This window comes from Argiope bruennichi, chromosome X2, assembly GCF_947563725.1.
Source record: "Argiope bruennichi chromosome X2, qqArgBrue1.1, whole genome shotgun sequence".
NCBI lineage: Eukaryota > Metazoa > Arthropoda > Arachnida > Araneae > Araneidae > Argiope > Argiope bruennichi.
The window spans coordinates 7,969,837-7,982,414 of NC_079163.1; the positions used below are offsets into that span (position 1 = coordinate 7,969,837).

The following is a 12,578-nucleotide window of genomic DNA, read 5'->3' on the forward strand; positions in this document are numbered from 1 at the left end:
AATAGATGTTGTAGAATTTCGCTATTATACAGTTTGCTCTTTTTTCCTGGTCTTTATCTAGAACAGCTAATAAAAGGATCACTGTGTGAAAATATGAGTTCAAGGCGTCTCTGTTCCAATATCTCCTGCGGAACTTTTTGAAGTACTTTTAATGGTACAGTATAAAATGTTTACTCCTGGCCTTAGGAGTATCTTCTGATTGTTCTTAAATAAGTATGGTTGCTTAGTTACTGCTTGCTTAAATACGGCACCTAGACTGGTACTATTTCCCCATATTTTTTTTATCACACCAACGGGAGGACATTTTGCTAAATATGTCAGATTTACCGTCCACCATATTCACATACATGGCGGATCTTAAGGGTAACTAAGTTTGAAATCTGGAATTTCCGGCCTCGAAGCTGTGACCTCACTACTTAGCCACCGCTTTCTTACTTCTAGCCAGTCACTTCTGAAGTGGGGTTTTGTATGATGAGAAAGTACTTAAAGAATCTTATACAAACGAAATTTTAAAACATCGGGATTTTCTAGCAAATTCTTATTTCATTTATTTGGTGTCACATATAAGGTGCTATATGTGATTCCACACATGGAGCACCTCATTATTGACGCCGTTCCTCTTGAAGCACTGAAGACTTTTGCGTTAATCATTGTTAAAAGCGCTGTGTGCTTAATTTTTAGTCCATTATCAGTTAATACTTCTATTCTGGTTAAAGATCGAGAAAAATGAATTAATATTAAATATGCAACGTATTAAAAAAGAATTGATAGCACATGTTTCACGGTTATGACGTCACTATTGCCTTGACAGCCAGCCAACTACGCGTTCTTTCACTTTCGTCTGCGCCTAAAATTGATGTGACACATGAGAAAGACGTTGACATTTTGTTTTTGCCTTAAAAATTCGTTAGTTGCAGTCTACATGATGCAACAGGGAGTTTAAGAGGAATCTGTTCTTCCCTATAGCACAGCTAGAATATGGCTTAACATGTTTAAAGAAGGAAGACAACAGATTTCAAAGGAAGGTTGATCTGGGAATCCAATGACTTCTTTACCAGAAGTAATCAGCACTGCTGCTGTGATAGGGAGAGCAGACTGTTGAATCACGTTAAGAAACCTATCAGAAAGACCACTCACATTGCTCATAGAAAAACTACTGATTGTACCTGTTTACGTACGATTGTACCTGTCCATTCCCTTTTTAACTCTGATTCCTGTTAACCCTTCCCCATCATCCTCATCATAGCATGTGAATTTTTTTCCCTTTCTTTTTGCAAGCTGAAATTGGAAAAAAAAATCCTGGTAAGCGTCTTACATTACCAGAAGTAGTGGTAAAATATGCGGAGAGGATTTTGAATGGTCTGTCAAAAAATGTTTGAAGACTACAAAAAGATGAGATAAATGTATTGGATATAATAAGTATGTTTTGAGAAAGACCATAAAAATTTAGTGGATAAATATCGGTATAACTATTTTTATTAATATGAGATCATTCTTTATTGAAAAGCCTACGTAAACAGAGTAACAAATAACTGTAGTAGTGAAATTATTTTTAAATCGAATTCTCTCATAAAATTACCGACATAAAAGTTATTTTATTTTTTTCAAATTATCATTTTATAAAAAAATTATAGATATTTGAAATTGGGAAAATGAGCTATATGAATGGGCCTTCTGCATACAGAATACTTTTTCGTTGAAATTTGTCCTTAATATTATAAAGATTTTGAAGATATTTTTAAAAAAAAATCCAACAAACCCTGGTACGCATTTAAAAAATTGGATTAATATTTAAATGGGAATTACAAAGGTTTAAAAATAATTTTTTTAAAGTTTTGAAATTTTTTATTATATTAATATTAAACGTATTTAATTGTGTACATAATTTTAAAACTAAGTTCTTTCGTTTCTTTAACACTTAAAACTGATTCAAATTTAATTCAATCAATTCATAAAGAAACAAAAAATACGTTTAAACGTCATAAAAAAGCTGAAACTTAAGGGAAAAGTATGTCCGCATATAGAAATTTATTTCTTCAAATAAAGATAGAAGCGATTGAATATGACTCATGCTCCAGAAATAGATGTTGGATACACGTACCAATTATGTAGTTGCAATGAAATACATTTTTTACTATTGTTTGGCACATCTTAAATTTTAAATTTTTGGCCAGGTTTTTCAAACAATCACTGTTCTATGATTCCCTCACCATGTGCTGTGAAATTCTGGGCGGTGAAGCTCTGATAGCTGAAAGTAGGCAAAAGGACCTCAAAATAATTTGCTTCCGTGATCATGTTTCCGCAACCTCTAGTGGGTATACCATCCATCGCCCAGCACACGTCTGACCTCTTTCGGGGTCCAACCCTTCCACAGGAAGCATAAACCCAATAGTATGATTTCATGTCTGATTGATTATTTTATTTGTCTCTCCACTTAAATTATTACTCAGTCCAATTAAAAATACTTTAAAACTGATCGGCAGGAAAAACTGATCTCACGTATTACTAATTCTATACAGTACGTAATTATTATTTCGAGAAAATGCTAAGCTTAAAAAAAGCTTTTAAATAGTTCTTGTACTTTGTACTATTGTCGAAATACTAAAATAATACATATTGACTTAAAAATGGTATAATGTTCATTTGTATAAAATTTGCATTTCCTTAAAGTAATGCACTTATGTAGACATGTGTTGTATGAGGCGTTCTCAAATACAACGTTATCTAAAGGAAGACTGATAAAAAATTTTCAGACAGCTAGTTTATTTCATCTTTCAAAATATAAGAAGAAAAAAGCTTTTTTTGCACTATTATTGTCCAAATGGAAATAATTTTTGAAAAGAAATTAGCATATACTTTGTTCATGCAAAGTACGCACTATAACAGATAGTCATGCAACTAATAAGTATTAGTGATGCTTAAAATTTTAATTTTATTACGTATATTTATTTTTAATATCAAGATTTTTTCAAAAAAATATTCAAGCAATTATTTGAACAAAATGTAGATAATTAAATTACAATTTGAAAAATTCTTGAAAAGAGAGATCTCGTAGAATTGAAAATAATTCTGAACACTTATAGCAAAAATTAATATTAGTAATACTAAAAATAATAATAGTCTTTTATTAATAATTCGTGGATTTATTAATAAAAACGCATTAATAATTCTACGAATTATTAAGGAAAATTTTATTTTTTAATAATTCTATGATATTAGATATTTTTTTCAAATACTCACGTTTAGATCATTTTTTGACATGACATTTTTAATACTATCATTTGACGTTTTATAAGAATGATTTATTTTTTCATTTTGTAAATTTTTTTATGATACAGAAGAATAAGAGACAGCCCGTTTCGTTCACATAGGTTATTTAAAATTTGAATCAAAATAAATTATTTAAAATCATAAATCTAAATATATATTCTAAAAATCTATTAGTTTAAATTCTGTTTGGTCAAATTTTATTCAGGAAGTCAAAAGCAAATGTCTAGATTGCCCTAGAGTGAACATTGTTAAAGACTCCAGGTCAATTAGATTTACTATAATAAAGTAAGTACGTTGCTGTTAATCTTCTGTTATTTTTTTTGTTCATGATTGGATCATCTCTAATGAATATTGTAAAATGAGGGTGGTGAAATAGTAGAACATACAAACAATGACAAGAACGAGCCTGAAGAGTAATCAAGTGAGATCGATAAGGTTAAACCATATAGATTAAATAGATTAAATGCTATTGAATTAATCTTGGAAATACGCTCAATAACAGGTGAAAAATCTTTAGTATAGACATGATGGCTTTCATAATATGGCGTGATATGTTAGCGTCGATGAAAGAAACATTACTGTAAAACATATCGTTCGAAAATTACTTTTTTTCTACATTTCAGAGAAACAATAGATAGCGATAGAAATTTCAGTTTAATTGTTAATAAATTTCATTGAGCTTTGGTAAGTTGTTGTGACTGGAATGTCGACACTCGTTAAAAAAGGGTCTGTCGTTGAAAAGCAGAACGTCATACGATACTTATGAATTAAGAACATTTATGCTTCTGAAATGATGTGTAAAATTGTTAAAGATTATGATGAACATGCAAAGATAAAACATTTTGATAAATAATACTATCTTTCGTATGACAATGTCAGGATACACACTGCCTTTCAAACACAAGAATAAGGTACAGGGCTTCAATTAAGATATGCGTCGCCATTTCCCCTATAATCGTAAATGGATCTTCTGAGCCTTCTCCATTTATTAGGAATATGATTATCTTCAGACAATGAATTCAAAATAGCTACCAAGAACTGGCTCAATGATTGGAGGAATAATTTTTATCATGTCGGACTGAGCAAGTTAGTTTTGTGGTCTGATCAATCAGTTTAACGATTAAATTTTAAAGTATCTGGTTGGTATTGTTATCATTGCATGTGATGTCAGGTGTTATTTAATCATTTTCATTTGCACTGTACCTTTTCCAAATTAACAACGTAAAATCGGTCAAGTCCGTTGCAACAACAACGAGAAAATATAAGTCTGTTAGGAAGCAACGTATTATCGTATTTTTTTTAATTACCTTATTTTTAATTTTTTAAATATTATTTTAATTTCCAATAACATTCGCTTGCATGATCAATTTGTTGACAATATATATTTTCTTTTTGTCTTCAAATATGTATATTAATTTATATGATGAATTTCATGATAAAAAAAAGCATCTTGTGAAGACATTGCTTGCAATTTGTTATTTAACGTTTAAAAAATGCCTTAATGTTGGACACTGATTTATTTGACACTGGCAGCTTAGATACTACCGTACATAAATTTAATGTTACTTGACTGTTTAAAAACAACATAATAGAATTTATCATTCAGTTTATCTTTTTATAAACTCTAATTAAGAATTTTTAAAGCGTCATTACCCATTGAGTTTGCAAAACAGCGCTTTGCTAACCAGATATATTCTTATCTACAATTTAATTTTAAATCGATAAATATTTCTCTCAGAATGCTTCATTAAAAACTTATCATTATCTTGTGTGTGTTTATTTTTCTTATAAACTAATGGTATTGTAATTTCCTGTATAGCTGTTATGAAACATTTATAACAAGCTTTACAAAACGAATTGCAACCTATGAAGTTGCTAATATCATAAATATTCCTTCCCACAGTTGGATTTCCCACAGATTTCCATCCAATTTTAAATTTCAGCGGCCGAGTTCCATTCCCATTGATTTTACAATGAATTCTTAAAAGGAAATAATGAAGCCTACAATATGAAGTACGCTTGCAACCTGTGGGCGCTCAAGAATGACGCTAGAAGACTGGAATTTACCGAGAGTAATTAGCGGGGTGTTGGGTCGTTGTCAGTCGCCTGCACAATCGTCATTGTCGGTGATGATGTGTTAACGACCCTGCTTCGTTACTGACACACTAGGTAAGTGCTAAAGGGATGAAATCGGTTGAGAGTCTTTTCACTGTAAGGTAGAATCCTTTCCCATTATGTCAGAGGCTATAAAGGGTCATCTATAAAGTGTACAAATGGGCTAATTTAAAACGATACAAGATACTTTCGCAAAAGGCAAGCGACTACGTGTTTAAATTCGACGCTGAGTCAGCAAGGGATGAATTACTTTATGGAAATTTTTTATTTATAAACGAATTTGCCACAACGTGGCGTATTTTCCAGTATAGCTTTTTACTATTAATTTAATTTTTGAAGCCCGGGAAAAGCAGCAAAATATTTTGCGTTTAAGAACTTAAACAAAATGAAGTACTCGAAATACCATTCAGTATAAAAGATTAAAAGAAATAAATCTTGTTTAAAATGATGGCGTGTCACGAGAACGTAAATTATATAAAGAAAATGGAAAAATGTTCATTTTTTTCTTACAGCAATGAATTAAACCAGTGGGAATGACTTCCTCCGAAATTTCACGCATGCATTCCGATCAAAGTGTCATCCTCCTCCTCCCGCATAAAATTGGCACGAATGCCTACAATTATGAATAGTTGCGAAATATGAATCGTTGGCGAGAATCTAGTATTTTTACTGAATCTATCGTATGACCGTTGGTCATTCATTCCCGGCATGTGCTTAATATACAAGTGCACAAAATAAAATTAGTATTTTGGATGTCTTTTTTCCCAACAAGATGAAACCAACATTATACAAAGAATGGATTGTGACATAACTTTTGTAACAAGATCACATATCGAATTTCATTGATTTAAGCCATCGAATTTTACTTATTTATTTCTTAAATAACTGTAGAAGGAAACCTGTATGCCAAAATATCGATCGGCAGTCAATCGAAAGATTTGGTTCAAAATTTGACAATCTACATTTTATATGCCAAACTTGTGTGCTGAGATTTATTTATCCGTGTTTTACGTTTTGTATTGTAGTTATCCTGTTCTCTTAGAAATCAGCAGGCAGATTTCCTTTCAAGGGATTTCATTTAAAATGTGTTAGAAATCTACAAATGGGCTGTAAAATCAGTATACCAAATTTTATCCATCTAGTTAAAAGCATTTCTGAGTCATCGTGCTCACAAAGAGGCAGACACAATTCGAAAAATGTGTTTTTTGGATTCGTGGACGTCTGAAACGTGGAGATTCCTCAAGATCTCAAGTTCGAATTTTTGGTAAATTAAAATACATTCTCTTTGTATACAAGAAGAAAAATAAGGCATGTTAACAAGAATGAACGTTTCATAAATCATAAATTTTAAGAGAAAGGATCATTTTCGAATATACCAGCATCTAAACGATAAAATCCTAAATGCATATACTTTTAACTAATTCTTTTGAAAAAGGAACACATTTCGTTCTATGTGCATTTCTTTAAGACATTACTGTATTACAATAAAAGATACATGGATTTAATATTTTTTTAATGCTGGAGGAAATTTTGGTTTATTTCAAATAAATTAAAGATCCTTTCATTCAATTTCATTTGTACGGTATGAATTTAAAACCTATTTAACATTTTCATTCGTTGTTTTCAAAAATTCATAGATATTTCATGAATGCATCAGGAGTACTCAAAATATTTTTGTCCAAACATCTTCACTGTTAGCATCAGAAAATTGCTTTCGTAATCACTTGTATAGTATCAAGTAATTTGGACATAAAAATCACGAAAGGGTCTAGTGATTCAAGCAAAACTCTATCTCAAAACGCTTATATAACTACTACAGTACCTTTTATTAGTTGTATTTTTTTCAGGAGTATAAGATTTTGAATTTATTAATAAATTTCATGCAGCTGAGAAATATTTAATAATTCGCTAATTACGAAATAAGTAAAGAAACAAGTAAATAAATTGAAATAAATACTATCAAGTCAAGCGCTACATAAATAAATGATAAATCAATCTAAATATAGTGATTCCATGCTAAATAACAATATAACAATAGTTGTAAATAAATTAATTAAGGCTACAAACAAGAAGTCCTTATGATCATGAAATGTCATGAAAATTCAGGTCAAACATCTTGTAAAATTACGCATATTTAATACCGATTGGTGTAGTTTCCTCATCTAATACTAACATGATTTGGTATATCGCTGATATTCTTGTTGAAATGCTTCACTGTATTCAGTTGTAATTTTCTAGTAAAAAATTTTATAACTTTTTTCTCTTTCTGTTAGCATACTGTAAAGGCAGTTATTAATTTTATTTGTATTTTAAGTCTTGAACGCATTTTAAGCACTAGATTTTTTTTTCTACTAATATTAAAGTAGAAAAGGAAATGTTTTTCCCAAATCTGACTCTGAACCCAGTCCCAGTTTGAAAATTACCCTTTCAGTTTTGTGAAGTGTGCCAGAAAAGTTTTCAATTTGCTTATGAAAACCAAAAATCAATATTGTTTCATTTTAAATTCTAATTCTTTTGAAAAAGTAATAAAATTAAAGAACCGAAGACTATAAACAACGCGATAACTGGAATCTTCTCTAGTAGGAAAACGAACATGAGTAACAAAGTGATCAAAGAGCATTTATTATCCGTAAAAGATGATTTCCGCTGATTTGAGAAATATTTCATAGATATTATCTGTTCCAAATCATTTATTATAACCCACAACTGTTCAAAATTCTTTGGAAAGAATTCATGGCTAAAAAATAGCCGAGAAACATACTGAAAAACTATACATCAGCAGAGAATGTTAAACTGCGTAATTAAAAAACGTTCAAAACAACACTAGCTTAATGTCATTTTTCAATCACTTTAAAAAGCGCACATTTTCTTTAGCATTTTTCACAGATATGATAAGAAATACACATTTAAAGTCAGAATTTTTAATTGTAACTAATGTTTGTTCAAAAAATTTTTGAAAATAATATTTCATTTAAAAGTCAACAGTCTTCTTCCCTTTTTTTAAAAATTTTTTTTAAATTTTTTTTATTTTTATTTTTGATTAGAAATATACAAAATTATCCAAAAACAAGGAATAATTCTCCATCATGTCATATTTAAATAAAATTATTTTTATATATAAATTTGATGAGACTTGATATTGTCGGGCACTTTTGTTTTAATTTGTTATTATTATTCATTTTTACTTATATTTCTTAATTTTTGAGTTTTAAGCGAACTACACATGTGAGCATCTAATTACTTTTAAATAAAATTTCTTTTTGCATGTGTCACATACCTCCACTTTGTCCTTCTATTCTGGAACCAAGTTTTGACTTGTGCGTCCGTCATCTTCAGTTGTTTGGCGAGTGCGGCTCGTTCGGCAGAGGCGAGGTACTTTTGTTTGTGGAATCGTTTCTCGAGTTCACAGATTTGCATGCGTGTGAAAGAAGTCCGGGGTTTTTTTCTTTTGGGGGGAGTTCTGTTTTGGTAGGGGTGCCCGATCCTCCTCGGGGCGACGGGGGGAAGACCTGCAGGAAGAGAAAAAGGCACTACGAGAGCATCAGTATACAACAGAAATATTATTTCTAATTCAACCAAAAATAATGACAAAATGGAATGAATAAAAAAAAATATCACTAATAATACTTTGAAATTGTTTCTTATTAAATTCTCATATCTTTCGCAGCTTTAAGAAACAAAAATTAAAATGAGATTAAAATGTGAATTATCAATCTCTTTCCTTTCAGTATATACAAATAATATTCAAAACATAAATAGTAGTTAAATAAATTTCCTATAAATTATTTTTCATTTTTGTCTATTCGTTTCTATTCATTGTCCGATAAATACGATGAAAATAGACGAAGTATTTTTCTGTAAAAGATATTTCAATCTTAAGTTTCATTTCCGGTTGCCTTTAAGTATCAGTCGAAGATGCTAATTATGCATTATTAAATTCATACATACACATTTTGAAAATAATTTTTTAAAAAAGAAATTGGTTCTTCAGAGATCAATCAACAAAACAAAAATCATATTTAAAAAAAAAAAAAAAAAAAAAACCAAGCTGACATCTAAAATGAATGGATATTAAAGAAATACTTTTGACAATTCAATAAATAACATGAGAATTGTGTAAGAGAAATTTTGTCTTTTAATAATAGCTTATTTGTAATTATTTAATAAAGGAATGCGATTTACTTTGCGAAACCTATCACTTTAATTTCAACCAAAGTATGCAAACCTTTTTCGATAATAGTAATAATCAATTCAAAATAATAAAATTAGGAATAGAAAAAAAACTATTGTGAAACCACTGTGATACATTTGTGCATTGGAAAAAACAGAAACAGAATAAAAATTGTAAAAGTGAACTAGCAATGAAATTTTTAATGCAGTATTTTAGACATAATGAGACATGATATAAGGAGATTAAAAAGGATAATGCAAGGTGTATTAATAATTAAAATTGATTAATAAGAATGGTTGTGAACTATATTTGATCTTTTTTGTCTTGGGTTAAATTCTCAGCTAGAATTTCATTTGAGAATCATCGAAAATTTATAATGTAAGTTTTTCTGCAATAGAGTGAATACGTATATACGTAACTGTTTACCAGAAACTTTTATCACAAATAAAACTCCAGACTAAACTAAGACTTTCTAAAAGACTAAACTGACTTAGTGTCATCAACCGCCCAAAATTCATATATACAAAGTGCTAATAATTTGATACAACATACTGCAATTACTAACTTATAAGAACTACGGAGAATTCAAAAAGAATCTCCTTCATATTCCACATCCAAACCGTAACATAACTGCATATTTTTGGCTAAATCAGACATTTTGGGATCTACTTTAAAATTTAAGAGAATTCCAGAGGAAATCGTTATGGTTTTAACGGTTTCATACAATAAGTGGTTATAGAGACGCCCTTTTTATTCAACCTTAGGAGAGACATTTCGGCTCAAAATTATCATGTAAATGCAACCCAGCTATAAAATGGGATTTACCTAAAATTATAAGTGGGCAAAAAATTTGAAATATCTCTGTTTACAAAAATTTAGAGATTAAACTACCCTTTTCAGGAAGTTTTTTAAAGAAGCTAATTCTTTCAGATATTTTGTTTAGGTATTTTAAAGACTGTCGGTTGCATCCTTTTTCGTTCTTATTAAAGACATCACCATCTTAGAAGAAAAAGAATTAAATTTTCAGAATACAGGATAGATGAGAAATCTTTGCATAAACCCAGAAATACAAGAATAAAATTGCTGACTAAGAAAAAGCAAACTTATTTTGTACAACTAGGCAATTAATAGAGGTAAAGTAACAATTTATTAAAAAATATTTCTAAAACTATATTCATCTAAGATCTTGACAGTCCATATATTATATTTACAAATGAAAATTTAGTCATAGATGTTTATCTAAAGTAATTTCGTTACTTGAACAAGTTACCAAATATTTTTTTCATATTAGCATTAAGTTTGAATTTAAAAAAACGCTCAAAGTCAAAAATTCACTGTATTAATTTTAGAAATAAGAATAATATCGTTTTTCATGCAATCGTAAGATCGTAAGATTTTGTCTTTGTATTTTTCTAAATTACTGCGAGAATTGAATGGCGATCCTTTTCCCTCTAGAATTCTGAAGAATATCTTGTGGTATTATGATTTATTAGCTAAATTCAAAAGCATACGAATGACAATAAAAGAATCATAGACCGTAATAATATCCTTGTATGATGTATTCAGTTCAATTTAAGAATAAATTCTAGATTTATTAACTTTTTGCATTCATTTTATCATGATGAAACATTGTTGAAAATATTTCTTTTTAGCTAATCAAAGCTAGGAGTATTTTTAAGAAGCCAAAGAGTAAACCATCTTCACAGATCGAAATGTGTAATCGTAAATAGATGTTTTGTCGGAAGGAAAAAAAACAGTCATTCAATATTTTAATTTAATCTTTTTTTGAAACTGAAAAATAATAATTACTAATAGTAATTCGTAAGAGGATAAGTGTTTTATGATTTATTAGTTGATTTACTGCTTTTAAAGGCGTATTATTAAAAACGATTTTTTTAATCATAAAAATATGGCTCAAAACTCAAAAGATCTGTGCGTAGCAGTTACTATTTGGAGAATGCTGTTTAGATGGTACACGTTTTTAAAGATTCAGTATTCTCTTAAAACTATTTTCAACAATATAGCAAAATCATATTAATGGTAACATTTAAAGAAGTAAAAAATTCTAAGAACCTTAATAAGCAATTCACATTGCTATTGAAATTATAATTTCAACATCGTTTTTGAAAGCTCAGAATCGAAAAAATTTAACCAAGATTTAAATTTTTACAAATTTTTCCCCATCTACATTTAAATATTATTAGCTTAATGGATATTTACTTGACATAATTATATACATGTAAGTTATTTACACATTTTTGTATGAGTAAATGTTTAGAAAACTTTTCATTCATCTCAGGTTTCTAACTCATAGAAAATGTCAGACAAAAAAGAATTTGGATGAAAGATTGTATTTCATTTTGTTATTGCACATTTCTGAACATCAAAATATATATCTAAAAATACCCACTTGATATCTGGTGCAATTTTTAATGCATACTTTCGTCATTAAGCTCAATGCGATACGCATTAAAGAGGCAAAACAATTCTTAAATCCTTCTTTCATTATTATTAGTCCTTAAGCAGTTGAGGGTGTTCCTTCTAGTATATTTTTACAATGTGTTTTACTTTTATCTTCATGTTCTATATGAGAAGATGCCGATTTAATCCAATCCGAAACGATTGGATTAAAAATTTGAAACGGATCTACAATTTTAAGGATAGATTCCATTTAGCATTTTTTCAATTACTATTGTACAATAATTAATAATTACCATTACCAAAGTTGCACAATAATTCCGAGCATTTATTTCGGTTGTTCAAATTTGGAAACTACGAGGATGAAATGATTCCAATGTTTTCTTTTTTGGCAACATATCAAGGAATTTTTAAAGCATCATGCATTATAAATAGACTAGAACACCTGAAATGATTAAAAAGGACCGCTATTTTGTCCAAAAAAATTGCCGTGTGTCCCTAAAAATTTTGGAAGTCTTTGAATAACAACAACAAAACAATTCGAACCATTTGGCATGTGTGTTATACACAGCTTTGAACTGAATAAAAATCAATGAGAATGAGC

General features: G+C 29.3%; 1 protein-coding gene across 2 annotated transcripts in view; it reads right to left on the reverse strand.

The window, feature by feature from the left end:
• The window catches only part of LOC129960667 (T-cell leukemia homeobox protein 3-like), a 69,700-nt gene that overhangs the window by 27,438 nt on the left and 29,684 nt on the right, over positions 1–12,578 (reverse strand). Inside the window, exon 2 of one of the 2 annotated variants that reach the window (XM_056074222.1) lies at positions 8,663–8,894. In XM_056074222.1, the coding sequence (XP_055930197.1) occupies positions 8,663–8,894 (232 nt within the window). Of the gene's footprint in view, positions 1–8,662; positions 8,916–12,578 lie in introns of both variants that reach the window. The other variant, XM_056074221.1, reaches the window with a different exon arrangement.